Here is an 18,713-nt window from a genome sequence, read left to right on the forward strand (position 1 = left end):
TTTTTAGTGGGTCATTTAGGTTCCGGACTCATTATCCGTGCGCTCATGATACCCACCAAGTCACCAACCTCACCGCCCTTGGTGCAACGTCACGGTCACCAACTCTGTGCAACAAGTTGTTCGACCAAACAAAGCAGAAATGATGTGTGAACTTTAAAGTGGGTAAAAATTTGTGAAGCACGAGGGAAATATCTTTCCCTAGCTTAGAAAGCATTTCTGGCACTTGGACAGACGGATTGTGGCATAGCAACGCACAATAAAAGGTAGATATTTGCACGCGGTTTATTGAAAAAAAAAAAATATCATATACAAGTAAAAAAGAATTACTTATACGTATACATTTTTTAAAAAAAAAAAATTGGACAGCCCGGTGCAGAAAACATCTCTCGTTAGCATGGTCTAGAGAAGGGCTGCACCGCAAGGAGTATGATGTAGACAACCTACCCTAATGCAAACATTAGCGACTGCTTCCGCGGTTCGAACGCGTGACTTATAGGTGACACAAAGACAACTTTACCGTATTGTTACTCCAAGACTGCGCTTCACTTATAGCTATACATATACATATTAAATTTTGAAAACTCTTTGTAAAATTTCTGGATTTCTACTAAGACATAGCACTGTCACCGGACCTTTGAGTTTAATAATAGAAATGACATAATTGATATATTTTCCGAGAGATGAATCTTAAACACATACGTATGATTTTTTTTTTTTTAAATTTTTTTTAATTACATAGGGGATAGGGGAGGAGATTACAACGTGAGAATTTGAACCCTCGCCAATAAGATGAAAATTTAGGTAACCAACCAAGCTACTAGATCCCTGCAACACAAACATAGGATATAGTGCAGAATTGTGGAATATTGCTTAGGTCAAGCTTAACATTTTTGATGAATTAGTTGAAAGAATTAGTCGAAGTGTTCATAATTTGTATGATAGAAACTAGAAAGAGTAGAATAGCTAGGAGAATTGATCAAATAGTTTGGTTGGAGTGTTATGATCAACTCTAGTTACTTTTAGTCCCTCGATTTTAATTTATGCAGTGTAAGCTTACTCAGGAGTTTTTTTAAAAAAAAAAACTTGTGATGATCTTAAACATATCATAAGATTTGAACGACTAGAAGATTTATGATAATTTGTGATTTTCAACATGTCATAATAGTTGGCGCAACAATAGAAACTTCTCAGAACTAACAATAAAATGGGCAGTTTAAAGTTTGTTGTTTCCTAATATAAGATGAGTCATTCTCTTTTGAACATACCAACAAGAAAATAATTAATGTCACAGAAACCGTAATGAATGAAACTTATTTACCATGTAAATTTGTTTTTGTTAGCTGTCAATAGTTGTGTCTAGTTTTCTAAAACTAAAATGTAACGACCCTACTTAGATTAGTTTATGACCAGAACGTTAACTTTGCCATGCATAGATTAAGAACCATATCTTAGCTAGCTACAATACAATAATAAATATGATGATTGATGACCACCAGTCAAAGTATCTATCAATTGATACATCACAATTAATACTGCATGATGACGGCTTTATTTAAAGAATAAACAAAGAGATAGGAAGATACTTAAAATACTTTAAAAAGGAGAAATTAGAACTATATACTACAAAGATCAGAAATCGTCAAAATATGTGGGCATGATATTGCTCCATTAAATGAAGCTCCTTTCTATTTCTCTTCATCCTCCTCTGTTCTTGCTTTTCTTGTTCTTTCCCATTAGTGTGGAAAAATCAGCCACACAAACTAAGTTTCAGAAATTAAGCCCTTCAAGACACAGTTCATCAAAGAGTTACTATGAAGTTTCCTTTTGCATTTATTAATTGTTTTAATTCCTCATCTGATCCTATGGAGACCAACCACATTACCCCATATGGTAACTTCTCAAGTCCTCCTTAGCTTCTTATCAACTTTTGAAATATTAGGGTTCGTTTGGTGTGAAGGATAAGCAAAAATAGTCCCAGGATAAAAATTTAGTGCCTCCCTATCCCATGTTTGGTTGGAATAAAAATTCGGAATAACTAATCCAGTTATCCCGGGATTGTAGCCTTATTTTATCCCACATTGAGGGTGGAATAACTAATCTCGGGATAAGTCCGGGATAACTTATCCCGGGATTAGTTATCCCCGGATAAGTTGTTTCCAACCGAACGAGCCCTTATAGTATTATAGTATGTTCCGCCAAGCTTCTTCTTAAAGCACTTTAAGAATTTTGGTCAAACATAAATTGTTGGTCTAATATTGGAAAAAACATTTTTCAAATTTATTAGCCAAACACAAACCGTTACTCTGAAAAATTACTTTTGACAAAAAACCATTTTCCAAAATAAGCGAATTTTGAAAGTTTGGTCAAACATGTTATAAACTTTCTTAAGAATGGAATTTCTTAAAGATAATTTTTTTTAGAAACAGGTGGAAAAAGATTTCAGAAGTTCTCAGTTTTCTCTTACAAAGAATTGAAGGCTGCAACTCATGGATTCAGAGCATCAAATATAATTGGAGAGGGAGGATTTGGTTCTGTTTACAAGGTACATTTTTTATCCTAACAAGTTGACTTTCAAAAAAGGAATAAAAAATTGTGCAGTGGCAAGAGACACAATCAAGATTTTAAATTTATGGGTTCTGAATTTTAAAAAAGTCAACTTACTGAGTTCTGGATATATTATTTCTACATATAAGGTATTAATAATTTGGGTTCTGCTGAACTCGTAAGTATGACGGTAGCTTCGCCTGTGGTGATGGCGGAGCTAAATTTGAAAAAGGAGATTAAAGAAAATACAAGAATGTCACACTTGGAACTTCCACATTTTTTTACATATGAAGTGATTCAATTGAACTCATTCATTACATGTAACTTCAGCCCTGACCACAACAGATCTTTTTGATATTTTTTTCAATGCTTTAATTGTGATGTTAATTTTGAGCATTTTCTTGAAAAGGGTCAACTTCAAGATGGAAGCTTTGTGGCTGTAAAGGTTCTATCAGTTGAATTAGAATCAATGAGTGGTGAAAGAGAATTTATATCAGAAATAGCTGCATTGTCTAATATCAGACATGAAAATCTTGTCACCCTCAGAGGATATTGTGTGGATGGGACCAAAAGACTCTTAGTCTATGATTACATGGAAAACAATTGCCTTTCACAGACATTACTAGGTAATTCTTTGATCTCTCCCTCTCATTTCAATTTAAATTTAACTTCTACACACTGACAGTATAAAAGAATTTTTACAATATCAAATTGACTATAAGATAACTACAAGAAGATTTTCACAAACATTACTAGGTAATTAATCATCCCTCCTTCTCATTTTAAAATTGAATTTAACTTCTATGCATTGACAATATAAAAGAATTTTTACACTACTAAAATCGACCGAAAGATAGCTACATTAGAACTCATAATAAGAGGGATCACAATTCTGAAAAAATAAGGTAGATAACCTGCTATGATGGGTTAAGTTGCAAATGCTAATGTAATACTCCTATAAGTTTAAGCCAGTGTTTTAAAAGGCGAGGGCGTAAGGCGCGGCGTTTTTACGTCATTTTAGGCATAAAGGCACGGGCGTAAGCCCCATGGGGTTTTAATTTTTAGTATTTTATAAAATGATATAATTATAATAAATACTTTTAAATAGGTGAAATAAAAAATTGAAGAAAACCATAAACAAGTGATATATATATATATATATATATATATATATATATATATATATATATATATATATATATATATATATATATATATATATATATGCCCACCCCCTAAAAAAAAAAACTAATTAGAACAATCTATTATACGCTACTTACAAGTACAAGTGATCAATCGTCATACTTTTTGGAGATAGTAGAAGATAAGATAAATAATTGAAAAAGAATATATATATATATATATATGCTCCACCCCACAAAAAAATTAATTAGAACAATCTATTATATATATATATATATATATATATATATATATATATATATATATATGCTCCACCCGCACAAAAAAAAAACTAATTAGAACAATCTATTATACGCTACTTACAAGTACAAGTTGATCGCTCGTTACTTTTTTTGAGATAGTAGAAGACAAGATAAATAATTGGAAAAAAATATATATTAGGCATTCTAGCAATAAAAAAAGGTCTTGACTTTTAAATTTAATGTTTCAGTTCCTTTTTAAAACATTTGAGTAATTACATGTTGACTTTTGAGAATTTGGGCATTATATTAAGGACTTATTTAACAAATTTTGTTTTAGTTTGAAGAAGTTTTCTGGGCTTACGCCCCAACAAAAAAAACTCGCCCCAAACGCCCGGGCGTACGCCTTTGGAGACTTTCGCCCCGACCCATCGCCCCGGGGCATTTTTGGTACGCCCCGCCCCAGGGCTCGCCCCGAAAACGCCTTTTAAAACACTGGTTTAAGCCATATATACCTTCGGCGTAAGAAATTTTTATACCATCAAGTCATTTTTACCTATTATAGCAGATAACATATTTTATTTTTTTAAAATTACAAATCTCACATTTAAAGGATACTTACCTATAAATATTCTTTACAACATAAATAACTGAAACTCTCTGTAAAATTTCTATACAATGTGATTGCGTATAAATTGAATGCTTTAAATATTGGAAGAGTTCATATTATATGAAATGGCTTCTAATTGATGATTTGATAAGCAGGGGATGAGCAAAACAGAAGTAAATTTACATGGGAACTTAGAAGAGAAATTTCAAAAGGAATAGCAAAGGGGCTTTCATATCTCCATGAAGAAGTGAATCCCCATGTTGTACACAGAGATATTAAGGCCAGCAATATAGTTCTTGATCAGAATTTTACACCAAAAATTGCAGATTTTGGTTTATCTAGGCTATTTTCCAAGAACGTTTCACACATTACTACTCGAGTTGCCGGTACATTGTGAGTCAAATTACAAATTGCTCCTTTGGATTTTACACGTTAACTTTTCGAGTGTTTAAGCTAATCATGTTGTTAATTTCTTGATTAATGTTATGCCTAAAGAGGCTATCTTTCACCAGAATATGCAATCAGTGGACATTTAACAAGGAAATCAGATGTGTATAGCTTTGGAGTGTTATTGCTTGAAATAGTCAGCGGTTGCCCTATTATTTCCTTTGACATTGAGAGAGGAGAACATTTCCTAGTTAACAAGGTAATCCCATCCCTGTTTAACTTGATTCCAATTCCAGATTAGACCCAAATAGGCGGGTGAAAATATTTCTAGACGCCTTGCTAAAAATATTATGATCCCTTCAAATAATTCTCAATTACTATCTTGTTGGCTTGATGAGACATGAGAGGGTCGTTAGAGAGGATTTGACTTATATATACTGACAATGTCAAGAAATCACACTATCAGATGTCAGTATACTTCTTGTGACATGTAACTTATCTTATATTTTAGGTTATTAATTACACCTTTTACGAGCAATTACCTTTAGTTATCTTTTAAGACAGTGTAGTGACCTGATATCAGAATTGATGTTTAGGAGATCTAGAGATATGTTTAGAATATATATTACAAATGGTTTGAGGGTTTAATTATGTCTTTATTTCTGCAGGCATGGGAAATGTACAATACGGGCAAATTGTTAGAGCTAGTTGACCCTGTGTTAAATGCAGAAATTTGTGGCGACGAAGCTGACCGATTCTTGAAGATTGGCCTACTTTGTGTGCAAGAAATAGCCAACCTCCGCCCAAAAATGTCAGCAGTCATCAACATGTTGAGCAGTGCCAATCATATGGAATTAGAGGACATAAATATTACTCAGCCTGGAATTCTTGCTGATTTGAAAGATGTTAAGATAGGCCAAAAGCAATCTTCTCATAGTTTTTTCTCCAATGCTGTAGCTATAGCTAGAAAATGTTGGTACAAAGTGTATATTTCACACACACAAACTTGGCCTGCTCGTTTTGAGAAGATATAAAATCAATAAGGGTTTAATTTGAAGAGGGTGAAACAAAACCCTTTGGAGAAATGTAGCTAGGAATAGGAAGGATGACATCATTATGTAAAAGGCAAACTTACAGATATATCTACCTTCTGTGAGGATCTTATCATTAGTAACTACCATTTTTCAAATTGTAATAACTACCTTCTATGAGGATTTTATCATTAGTAACTACCATTTTCCAAATTACAATTCGGAGCTTACAGATAGTTGGTACAAAGTGTATATTTCACACACACAAACTTGGCCTGCTCGTTTTGAGAAGATATAAAATCAATAAGGATTTAATTTGAAGAGGGTGAATAAAACCCTTTGGAGAAATGTAGCTAGGAATAGGAAGGATGACATCATTATGTAAAAGGCAAACTTACGATATATTTACCTTCTCAGATCTTATCATTAGTAACTACCATTTTTCAAATTGTAATAACTACCTTCGTGAGGATCTTATCATTAGTAACTACCTTTTTTCAAATTGTAATAACTACCTTCTATGAGGATCTTATCATTAGTAACTATCATTTTCCAAATTACAATTCGGAGCTTACTTTAAGCAAAAGTTGTGTATTTCGAGTGTATTTGAGCGAGACTCTCTCCTTGCCTGCCCAGGTTCGAAGTAAGAAAAGAAATATTGTTGGCCGGGTTCGAACCTGGGCGGGCAGGGTGAGAGCCTCGCCCAATAACCCCTTTGGCCACTCCAACTTTATGTATTTTTGTGTAGCTACGAATGGTAATTTACAAAATCACTGTAGCTACTAAATATAAATAAATTAAAAGGTAGTTATTATTAATAATTACCTCTTAGAAGAAGCTACACCAAGTAAAAATTCCTATGTAAAATCCAATAGTTTTAGCCCAGGTATTATATATGTGTTGACAAATTCCCTAAACGTGTACATATAATAAGTTGTGCATCTAGTAGCATAAATAGTTAGGGGTTTGATGGCAAGTGTGCGATTGCCATAACTCATAAACTTTAAATCCTTAGTCTGCCTCTGTTATTACTAGGCGAACAACAACTCAACATATTTTAATTGTACAGCTTTTAAAAGAAACAAAAGGGTTGGGGTGGTTGGTGGGGGGGGGGGGGGTGGCTTTTTATTTATTTGGAATAAAAAGAGTAGGACACACTTTGCTCAATCCACTGAAGCCAGGAGGAATAAATTTACAAGGGAAATTAGGAAAACAAAATAAGAAAAACAACCAAACAAGAAGGAATTAAAGCTTCAAACTGACAATTTTTGGCACATTTAAAATTAAGTGCCAATATAGCTTATAAATGCAGTCTTATTATTAGGCATTGCTCCTGAATGAGCCAAGTGCTTTGGCTGCCCCAGCTCTCAAAATGTATTGGTGGTACAATGCAGCAATAGCAGCACCAATAAAAGGTCCAACCCAGAAAATCCACTGTGTCATCATAAAAAAAATATATATATAAATTATAACTTAGCCAATACATATTTTGGTTTAGTAAGGAATTAAAATTAAAAGGATGTGCAATTTTAGTTAATAAGGTAAACTTGCTTACTTGGTCATCCCAGGCTTTGTCTTTGCCATAAATGACTGCAGCTCCAAAACTTCTGGCTGGGTTAATACCAGTTCCAGTGATTGGAATAGTGGCCAAATGAACCATGAATACAGCAAATCCAATTGGTAGTGGTGCCAATACCTTTAATCAATTGCAAATAAAATCGATTTCTTCAACTCAAGTTACCAAAAAGAAGCATCAAAAGATAAGATTTAACTCATATACACCAAAAATATAAATAACTACTAGTGTTGTCGGTCTTTGAGAGTGTTTGGTTAAGCTTATAAGCTGGTCAGACTAATTTATAAGCAATTTTTAGCTTATTTATGTGTTTGGTAAACACAAAAATGGTTATAAGCTAAAAGCAGCTAAAAGTCATAAGTTGGTCACCCTCAACTTATGATGATATTGTAAACAACTTTAGTTTGACATTTTGGTCATTAACATAAAAGGTGCTTATTAATTAACACCTTTTCGCCAACATTAACTGCTTAATTATAATCTAATTCAAAACTTTTATTCAAACACGTAACTACTTATTTATAAAATCAGATTCAACACCTAAATGTATTTTTTGGCACTTGATGCTTTTTAGTTACCCCCTCTGTCCCAAAAAGATTGTCCTGCTTTCCTTTTTAGTTTGTCCCAAAAATTGCCCCCTTTCTATTTATAGAAATAATTTAACTTTATGAGATGATTTACAACCACACAAATATCTAAGGCTTGTTTTGGACTACACATTTCAAAAGCTCTTCCTTTATTTTTAAACTTTGTACAAGTCAAAATAAATAAGACAATCTTTTTTTTGGTTCGAGAGAAATCTACTTTTAATCAGCTAACTCAAACGGACTCTTATTAACCAAATTATGAAATGTAGTGCTGCAAAAATGTACTTACAGGAACATGGGAGTCTCTAGCATTTCTCTTGGGGTCAGTGGCAGAGAAGACAGTGTAAACAAGGACAAAAGTGCCAATAATCTCAGCACCTAATCCTGTGCCAGTGCTGTAACCAACAGCTAGCTCGTTAGCACCACCACCATACTTAACATAATAAGCCTTTTGGAATGCCTTCACTAAAGCACAACCACAAATGGCTCCTAAGCATTGTGCTATTATGTACATAACTGCTCGAACCAATGAGACTTTTCTAGCCAAGAATAGCCCAAATGTCACAGCTGGGTTAATGTGTCCTCCTGCATGTACAATATTGGAAACCCCTTTAATTTCTTGAAATCAAAACCTTTTTCAAGAACCAATTGTTGTTTGATATTGTTAGAGACGTAATTAAGTAAATAAAAGTGTACTCGTTTTGACAACTTAAGTTTCTAAAGTTGATGGTCACACAATTCATGTCTCACTGCTACCTATTATCAAAAGAAATTTTCACGGTTGTGGCACATTCGCACGTGAAAAGGCGTATTAATGATCAAGGCATATTTATAGTTTGTTTAGCCAATCTTTCAGAATCTGCTTATTTTGAAAAGTGTTTTCAAAAAAGTACTTTGGACAGGAGGAGCTGTGTGTGGCTAATCAATTACGCTTTCGCCAATATTCACTACCAGAAGATCGCTTATTTCCGATGGAAATTTCCGACAAAATTCTTCAGAGTTTAGCAATTTTCTAGTGATGATTATATCAACAATTTGTGTTTGGCTAAGATTCTTAAAGTGTTTCTGGAAAACACTATATTTTTCAGCATTTGAGAAATAATTTCTGTTACTAATCTCACCCTCTAAAATAAGCACTTTTGCCTTTCGAGAAGCTTGATCAAACAAGTTATTGAGCAAAAAAAAAAAAAACGCATATTTTATCTAACATTTTAAGCTTTTAATTTAGATGATCACATAATTCAACATGAACAACTTTATCTAACGTTTTAAGCTTTTAAGTTAGATGATCACACAATTCAACATGAACAACTTACCAACTTTATCTAACGTTTTAAGCTTTTAAGTTAGATGATCACACAATTCAACATGAACAACTTACCAGAAATGCCAGCAGTGCTGTAAACAAGAACGAAAATCATGCCACCAAAAGCCCAAGCAATGCCAAGAATGCCAACACCACCACATTCATCACCATTATGTGTAGTGTCACTTTGGCTCTTGTAGCCAATCACAGTGAGGACAGTGATGTACAGAAATAAAAGTGTGGCAATGAACTCAGCAATAATAGCTCTGTAAAAAGACCATTTTCCAAGTTCCTCAGGGTCAATGAGTGGTGCTGGAGGAGGGTCTTGGTAGTCCTTATTAGGGGCATATTGATTAGTGCCATACTCATTGTCCTTGGCCATTTGTAATGAAAATTTTTATGTCAATCTTGAATAATGTTTGGTTTTCAGAGATTTAGAGTGAAAGATAGAAATGTATAAATTGATTGTGGTGGAGTTGATGGAGAGTGAGAGGGGGTATTTATATATGGAGAGGCTTGGACCTAAGTGGAGTATTAATTAAACTAAACTTTTTGCCGCCCCATAGTTTTCTTCTCTTATGATGAACATACCCGACACCTCTAGCTTGTCCTTGAGTGTCTTGAAGGGTAATTATCCATATATAATGTGTCCATTTTGATCTTTACCTAGTTAGAGGTTGTTTGGTTAGAGAACAAATTATTCCGGAATCATAATATGAAGATCAAAAATAACAAAATTATTTGGTATATTTTCAGTGGTAGATATTTAGTTCACTTGACTAAAATGAGATATACATAATATGATACAGCATATATGTTTGGTTTAAAAAGGATAAACAAGGATGAACTTTTATTTTTAACTCTAAACTTATTTTATTAAAATTGTTTGAAAAAGAACAAATGTCAGTTTATTACATATCCCGCGATTTGTCTCGATTGTTATCCCACTCACATAGTATGTGGTGTAAAACTAATACCACAATTGTAAACAATAGATTGCTAATCATGGAATCAAAATTGTACCAAGTATAGGATAAAGTAATTTCAGTATTCCACAACAATTTATTTCGGATTTATATTCCCTTATCACACCGATCAAACAACCCCAATTTAAATACCGTTGACAGTCTATACGATTATAAGCATCGATTTTATTCTCACAATTTCTATTTTCTCAAAATCCCCTTAAAGTTATCCTATGTAATGAAGAATTTGGATCAATAAACACAAAAAAAGTGTTTCAATTTCAAATTAAATAGAATAAATAAGCTATATGAATCTTTACTGACCGTGTTACTCTATTTAAATTCAAGTTCATGGCAAAAACTATCTAAATGGAGTAACAAATAAAAGTTAACTAAAAAAGTGAACCGACCATCTTCATCAACAAGAATAATCAACCACAAATTTTCATTGTGATGGCTCACACCACCGTCCAGTCCACCTCAATCCACAATTGAATTAACAGCCAGTAATGTATTGCCATGTCATGAACAGCCGCCAGGTTCCAATTATTTGATTTTATATAAGGAATTATTCCCTCATTTTTGTTTGCATCTTACCTTCCTTTTAAGTTTATAATATATCAAAAAGGATAGTATTTCTAAATTTTAACATCAAACATGATATGTTTAAGATCTTAATATTTAAAGAATATTTTAATATTTAATTTAAAATTACAATATTAATTTTTTGTACTTATTCCTTTTTAAACTCAGTATCAATTTAATTAAAAAGACATAAAATAAAAACGGAGTGAGTATGTGTTAAATATTGGTGCAACATGACATACTCCACCACTTCAGAAAGAACAAAAAGGAGCCATTGCCAGATTCTAAAGTGGTTATTATAGGGCTTGCCATGTGTAGAGCAAGTAAGGATATAGAAATAGTGGCATTCTGTGGACTCTATTTATTGGTCGGTTATCCATTGTATTTCTCTAATCAATCCTCACTTTTTAGTGTGGATGTTAGTTGTTTTTATGTTTCATGATTCAAGATAATGAGTGGATTTGGCACTATAGCTACTTCCTAAGTCTAATTTTATTTGATATTGTGACTAAATAAGTTATTAAAAATTACCTGCACAAAGGCTATATTAATTATAATTAAGCCACTGATTTGTGGTGGTTATATTATCCATACACTGTCATTACATTAGTGATAATGGAAATACTAGAGTATTAACTGTTGAGCATTAGATTGATAGAAAATATTATCACATGATAAAGCTTATAACTTTTAATACTCCAGTTAAAACTTGTCTTGAAAGTTGTAAAAGTGGTATAGCTACAGTAGAATAGGAAAAATGCCATATTAATTCGGATGAAAGGAATAATACATAAATATTTTATGTTAGATGTATGAGAAAATAACAAAATTGATCCCTTAGGTTTGAGGACAGATTTAAAGTAATTTCGTAAATACACTCTGAGCAGTTATGATTCTTTAAGTTTGTTAAAAGTGCACACTTTTGATCTCCATTAAATATTTAACGAACTCTGTCAATTAGATTTAGCGTAAATTTTAAATAAAAAATAAAAAAAATTAGTACAAACTCACATTTGAAGGCACAATTTTATAGTTTCTGCTATTTTTGATTTTTTTGCAAGCATTTGGTACCGTTCCTTTTTAGGGGCAATAAATGTTATTTGTAGTCATGTTCGGTATCTAGTACAATTTTGTGTTGCCGTATTTAAGATTTGACGGGACTTTTTCATAGGTGGAACTTTCCACTATAGCAAACCTAGACGTCTAATGGTTCTAATGATCAATTAGCAAATACATCAAAATTAATTTTATCCTCATCACCGTAATCATTTAAGAGCGATATATAATTCAAACACACAACAAATTATATTGATAATCTAAAGCATTGTTATTTCAAACACAAAATGTACAATATGAATTGCATGTCCAATGCATGCAGCCATCCCTCTAACACCTAAATTCACCCCGCTGGGGCCTAGCTAAAACTTCAATCTCTCATCGAACTAAATTTGGAGAAGAGTTTAATTTTATTCCATACGTTGACAGTATAAAAGAATTTTCAAGCGATCGTCAAATCCTATGTGTCATCGTCAGATCCCTCGTTGATCTCTTCCCTAATGGTCTCCAATCTAGACTTATGTGAAGCTTTTAGTCGATACGTTATGAGGGATGGAGCTACCTCCACCCTGCAAGAATGTACATTTCTTGTTTCCTTTGCCATATTTGAATGAAAATTAATTAGTTGTTGCAACCTAAAAAATTGGGATTTATTTGGTTATTAGAAAATGGTCTCTTTCCTCCTCGCTTGTGGAAGAAAGAGAGGCCACAAATTGAGTTGTGTTTTTTAGGAAGTAACTTTTTTTCTTAATCTTTTGGTGAATTGAAAAGGTTAATGTTTGGGCATTATATAGTTGGTGTCATAGCGTGGTATGGACAATGAGTCGTAGACCTGTCCTTAAGACTAGGACAAAGTTTCATTCTTGTTTTTGAATTATTCAATGGTGCCTGTGGAAGGATCATCGTCGAAACCTGTGGAAAAAAAACATTCGAATGGTGAGACTTTTAGGAGTTTTGAGTGGCTCAGCTTGGAAATAGAATTATTGATGCTTTTCCCCCGCACAAAACAAAGAATAAGTAGAGGTGGATGGAGTATCGGTCCGAGGGGTTCAATTAGGGGGCGTTCGGTTTTTCGGTTCGGTTTTATCAAACTTCGGTTTGGCTATTTCGGTTTCGGTTTTTTTAAGGTGGACACCGAACACCGAACCCAAATAGTTCGGTTCGGCTCTTTCAATTTCGGTTTTTTGAAGTTTGGTTCGGTTCGGTTTCGATTTTTTTGATATGATATTAGAAGCGATTCCATTTACACTAATTCATATTCTCAAAAGCAATAAAACATAAAACTGATAAATTGAAATCAAAATCAATAAACAGGATACACAAGAACAGAAAACCATAACCATGATATAGGATTACTAGGTGTTATATACATATCGTAAGAATAATTAAGAAAATACATAAAGGACATACATTTATCCTAAAGATACATCCTAGTCACCTTTCTTTGTTAAGGATATTTGATTTTCTAAGTGAAAAATTAGGGATACAAAAGCAAAAGAGGGTTTGTTACAATTGGTTTTTTTTTTTTTTTTTTGCTTAAACTTAATGGGCCTGGACTATTTTAATTTTTTTGGGTAATGTATTAAATTTCGGTGGGCGTTCGGTTCTTCGTTTCAGTTTTATCAAACTTCGGTTCGGCTATTTCGGTTTCGATTTTTTGAAGGTGGACACCAAACACCGAACCCAACTAGTTCGATCCGGTTTTTCGGTTTTCGGTTTTTGGTATTTATGCCCAGCTCTAGGTTCAATTGAACCCAACGTTTTTTCATACAAAGCATAAATATTATAAAATATACTTACATATATGATCATTATAATCTCAACAAATGTTAAATTTAAACATAGAAATTCAAACGTTTAACGGGTTCAATTTTAAGAAGATAAAAGTTGAACCCACATCAAGTTTAAATAGTGGATTTGCCTCGACTAATTGCTAATTAAATTAGGCCTTCTTCGAAATTTTGGAAACAATCATAACTTGGGGGAAGTGCACCGATAGCCGATTTTAGGAACCCTAATCGTTTCAAAATTAACTACAAGCACACAAGTCTGAATTTTCAACAACTCCAGATATCTAAACTTTGGCCTAGCAATCTCCAAGCATTTTAATCGGGAAAGTCATCGGACATTGTTTGAGGGGATCCAAACCCGGCATGGGAAGAGGTGGTTAAGGGTACAAGGAAAGCCTTCACAGACACAACCTGCCCACTGATCAAGTGGTCTTTGCCCCACCTGACTTCTAATTCTTAATTAGACATGCCCAAAGTACGTAAAATAGTGTGATTTGGTGTAAATTTTAGAGGTGAATTAGTATGATTTGATCTAAACACTAAACTCGGATTCATTTTTTCCCGTATATATAATAAAGAGAACACTTTTTGTTGATTGAAATAGATTAGTCTTCATTATCATGTTATTCATGTCTTTGCTCTCTTCTTATGCCGAATGATGCCGGAGCAGTGTTCAATGTGATTTTTCTCCTACTCTAACTTGCTAAGCCATAGTATGTTTTTTGAGAAATTGTGCCCATCCCATGCGGCTTTACGCCGTGAGATCATGGTCTGAGCCAATGAACTAATTTCGTTTCTTGATACAAGGTTACAGTTATAGTGAGGAGGGAAAAGAGAAATATGTTATCCATGCAAATCTCGTTTCTCTTTTTTCTTTGTTAACTTTTGTTTTTACATATTTTCATAAGAATCATTTCAAGTACTAGTAAAGAAGAATTGAACAAATAATGGAAAAACTAAACAGAAAGGCTGCTTTTCTCAAGTAGCTAGAGAATGCGGTGCTGTAAAATAGCAAACGAGTAAGAGTAGTATTTGAACGAAGACCTAGATTCCGTATCTGGCAGAACGCTGCAAGACCATCTCTAAATTGATTCACAGTGATTTCATAAGTAAATAGTTAAAACACATACGCAGAAAACTAAGGATGCAATCATATCACATAGTAACACAGCTAAATTTATTCATAGAAATGATATAAGAAAAGGCGCTGACGCCAAAGCATAGAAACGATCGTTCAAACACATAAGAAAAGGCGATGTCGCCAAAGCATAACCACAAATCTAAAAACATCTTTCGACCAAAGGATCAAAGCAGTATCAACAGTAATAAGAGCGAGCATAGCACTAAATTCTCAAAAGTTCTCAAAAGCCACCACGGAGACGAAGAACCAGGTGAAGAGTGGATTCTTTCTGGATGTTATAGTCAGCAAGGGTGCGACCATCCTCCAACTGCTTACCAGCAAAAATCAGCCTCTGCTGGTCTGGTGGGATACCCTCTTTATCCTGAATCTTCGCCTTCACATTATCAATGGTATCTGAGCTCTCCACCTCCAAGGTGATAGTCTTCCCAGTCAGAGTCTTGACGAAAATCTGCATTCCTCCCCTTAAGCGCAGCACCAAATGGAGTGTGGACTCTTTCTGGATGTTATAATCAGCAAGAGTCCTCCCATCCTCGAGCTGTTTGCCAGCAAAAATCAAACGCTGCTGGTCCGGGGGGATTCCTTCTTTGTCTTGGATCTTTGCCTTAACATTATCGATGGTATCTGAGCTCTCCACCTCCAAGGTAATAGTCTTCCCAGTCAGAGTCTTGACGAAAATCTGCATTCCTCCTCTCAATCGCAGCACCAAATGAAGGGTGGACTCTTTCTGAATGTTATAATCAGCAAGAGTCCTCCCATCCTCGAGCTGCTTGCCAGCAAAAATCAAACGCTGCTGGTCTGGGGGAATCCCTTCTTTGTCTTGGATCTTTGCTTTCACGTTATCGATAGTGTCTGAACTTTCTACCTCCAGGGTAATGGTCTTCCCAGTCAATGTCTTAACAAAGATTTGCATGCCACCCCTCAGGCGCAGCACCAGATGGAGGGTTGATTCCTTCTGAATGTTGTAATCTGCTAGTGTCCTTCCATCCTCAAGCTGCTTCCCAGCAAAAATCAACCTCTGCTGGTCAGGTGGGATCCCTTCCTTATCTTGAATTTTTGCCTTGACATTGTCAATGGTGTCTGAACTCTCAACCTCAAGAGTGATGGTTTTCCCTGTCAACGTCTTTACAAAAATTTGCATACCACCCCTCAGCCGCAGCACCAAATGGAGAGTGGATTCCTTGTGAATATTGTAGTCGGCAAGGGTACGACCATCCTCAAGTTGTTTTCCAGCAAAGATCAACCTTTGCTGATCTGGAGGAATTCCTTCCTTGTCTTGGATTTTAGCCTTGACATTGTCAATGGTGTCAGAGCTCTCAACCTCAAGAGTAATAGTCTTTCCTGTCAGAGTTTTTACAAAGATTTGCATGCCACCACGAAGGCGGAGGACAAGGTGGAGGGTGGACTCCTTCTGGATGTTGTAGTCAGCAAGGGTACGGCCATCCTCTAATTGCTTTCCGGCGAAGATCAATCTCTGCTGATCTGGAGGAATTCCTTCCTTATCTTGGATTTTAGCTTTGACATTGTCAATAGTATCGGAGCTCTCAACCTCAAGAGTAATAGTCTTCCCAGTCAAGGTTTTCACAAAAATCTGCATACCACCTCTCAGCCGCAGCACCAAATGGAGTGTGGATTCCTTCTGAATATTGTAATCCGCAAGGGTACGACCATCCTCAAGTTGCTTTCCAGCAAAGATCAACCTTTGCTGATCTGGAGGAATGCCTTCCTTATCCTGAATTTTTGCCTTGACATTGTCAATAGTGTCCGAGCTCTCAACCTCAAGGGTAATAGTCTTTCCAGTCAAGGTTTTCACAAAGATCTGCATGCCACCACGAAGACGGAGAACAAGGTGGAGGGTGGACTCCTTTTGGATGTTGTAGTCAGCAAGAGTTCGGCCATCCTCTAATTGCTTTCCGGCGAAGATCAATCTCTGCTGATCTGGAGGAATTCCTTCCTTATCTTGGATTTTAGCTTTGACATTGTCAATTGTATCAGAGCTCTCAACCTCGAGAGTAATAGTCTTCCCAGTCAAGGTTTTCACAAAAATCTGCATGCCACCACGAAGACGGAGGACAAGGTGGAGGGTCGACTCCTTTTGGATGTTGTAGTCAGCAAGGGTACGGCCGTCCTCCAGTTGTTTTCCAGCAAAGATCAACCTTTGCTGATCAGGAGGAATTCCTTCCTTGTCTTGAATCTTTGCCTTAACATTATCGATAGTGTCAGAACTCTCAACCTCGAGAGTGATGGTCTTGCCAGTGAGGGTCTTCACAAAGATTTGCATCTGTAATTTATTTAACAAAGAAAAATCATTAGACAAGGGAAAACTAATTTTCAAAAATACAGGTAAAGGTAATCAAAACCAAGTTCATAATACATGGATACACATGTCAAAAGGAAACGCTTTCACGCACCTAACATACAAAATCGAATAGAAAGAGTGCATGAAATAAAGTCTGATTGATTTACAAATGATCCACATGATAATAACAAGAACTAATGAACATAAAATTATGTCTTATATTCATTCCATATGGGTTTATAAACCAACTAACTCCATCCCATTAAATTTCAACAATGAAGTTGTAGGTAACACAGTTTTCTTAAAGAAAAAAGGGACAGCTTTTTCACAATATATACACACAAGCACTAATTGAATCAACATGAAAGACGACAATTTTACTTTGTCAAATAAATATGCACCCCTAACTAAGTTTTCATACAGATGACAATCAATAGACAACCTCGAAATATATAACGTGCAGCATAAATATCAAGAATAAAGACATAAATATTATCATACTATCATCAATTCTTAACTATTACGAGTCAACACCTACATAATTAGACATATATAGTTACCTTGTTCTACTTCTATCTCCTTTTCTTTGATTCTTTTAAAATTGCGTTTACGTCAACGATTCTTTAAAAATCAAATCACTTAGATCTAGATCTAATAAAAGCCACTGAAACATAACATCTTCTTTTTTTTTTTTTTTTAAACTGATAATTAGACATCTATAGTCACCTTGTTCTATTTGTATCTCCTTTTTTCAATTTTTTTTTTTAATTGCGTTTACCTCAAGGATTCTTTAAAGGCAAATCACTTAGATCTAGGTCTGTAATAAAAGACAACATCAATCAAAATTCAGATCTACTAAAAGTCAACACAAAACATAACGATCAAGCAAATTCTGTAACTTTCCAATTCACCGAATCAATTAAATTAACGAAAACATATAGATTAAACTAATTCACCAAAGGCAATAGTGTTTAACAGATCAGATCTATAGATCAAATCAAAATTAACAGATCTGAAACAAATAATCAAAAGAGAATTAGTCGTACCTTGAGATGGTATTGGGAATCAAACGAAGGAGAAAGAGAGTTTTTTTTTTTTTTTAAGAGAAGAAATATTATATTGAGAATAATGAGAATTGAGAAAGATGAATAGAGAAGGGTCCCTTTATATAGTAATTGATAGCCTAAGTTTTTCCAGGAAATATCGGGTGGGTGGGATCCACTTTTGGATAGGTTTAGGTACAACCATTAATTTAACTACTTTATATACATTGCACCTGCCAACCAAATTAATAAATACAATATTGACTAGTAATTTTATAAATTAAATTAATTTAATAAATAACAATAAGTGAGGATTATAATGAGTTGCCCAATTTTTTTATCCTTTAAGTTGGCATAATAATTTAATGACTTCTAATTTCTGTCAAATATTTAAACAAATAGATTTTAAATTTG

At 34.3% G+C, this 18,713-nt stretch overlaps 3 protein-coding genes across 4 annotated transcripts; 1 reads left to right on the forward strand and 2 right to left on the reverse strand.

Annotated features, from left to right (window-relative positions):
• The first annotated feature begins 1,630 nt into the window (after positions 1-1,630).
• LOC132050887 (putative serine/threonine-protein kinase) lies at positions 1,631-6,046 on the forward strand. 2 transcript variants are annotated; one of them, XM_059442226.1, is made up of 6 exons: positions 1,631-1,890; positions 2,421-2,542; positions 2,954-3,170; positions 4,692-4,929; positions 5,032-5,182; positions 5,592-6,046. In XM_059442226.1, exons 1-6 carry the CDS (start codon positions 1,812-1,814, stop codon positions 5,955-5,957), a joined length of 1,173 nt encoding a protein of 390 aa, XP_059298209.1. In that variant the 5' UTR covers positions 1,631-1,811; the 3' UTR covers positions 5,958-6,046. The 2 variants fall into 2 exon arrangements, with proteins under 2 accessions (XP_059298209.1, XP_059298210.1); XM_059442227.1 differs by having other exon boundaries at positions 2,427-2,542.
• A 1,126-nt stretch (positions 6,047-7,172) lies between these two features.
• LOC132049507 (aquaporin PIP2-1-like) lies at positions 7,173-9,917 on the reverse strand. Its single transcript, XM_059440338.1, has 4 exons — positions 9,499-9,917; positions 8,407-8,702; positions 7,510-7,650; positions 7,173-7,388 (listed from the first exon to the last, which is right to left on the reverse strand). Exons 1-4 carry the CDS (start codon positions 9,803-9,805, stop codon positions 7,275-7,277), a joined length of 858 nt encoding a protein of 285 aa, XP_059296321.1. The 5' UTR covers positions 9,806-9,917; the 3' UTR covers positions 7,173-7,274.
• A 5,145-nt stretch (positions 9,918-15,062) lies between these two features.
• Positions 15,063-18,466, reverse strand: LOC132049508 (polyubiquitin-like). Its single transcript, XM_059440339.1, has 2 exons — positions 18,303-18,466; positions 15,063-17,238 (listed from the first exon to the last, which is right to left on the reverse strand). The coding sequence occupies exon 2, from the start codon at positions 17,236-17,238 to the stop codon at positions 15,181-15,183; it is 2,058 nt and encodes a 685-aa protein (XP_059296322.1). The 5' UTR covers positions 18,303-18,466; the 3' UTR covers positions 15,063-15,180.
• Positions 18,467-18,713: the final 247 nt, after the last annotated feature.

Source organism: Lycium ferocissimum, chromosome 3 (genome assembly GCF_029784015.1).
Source record: "Lycium ferocissimum isolate CSIRO_LF1 chromosome 3, AGI_CSIRO_Lferr_CH_V1, whole genome shotgun sequence".
In the NCBI taxonomy this organism is placed as follows: domain Eukaryota; kingdom Viridiplantae; phylum Streptophyta; class Magnoliopsida; order Solanales; family Solanaceae; genus Lycium; species Lycium ferocissimum.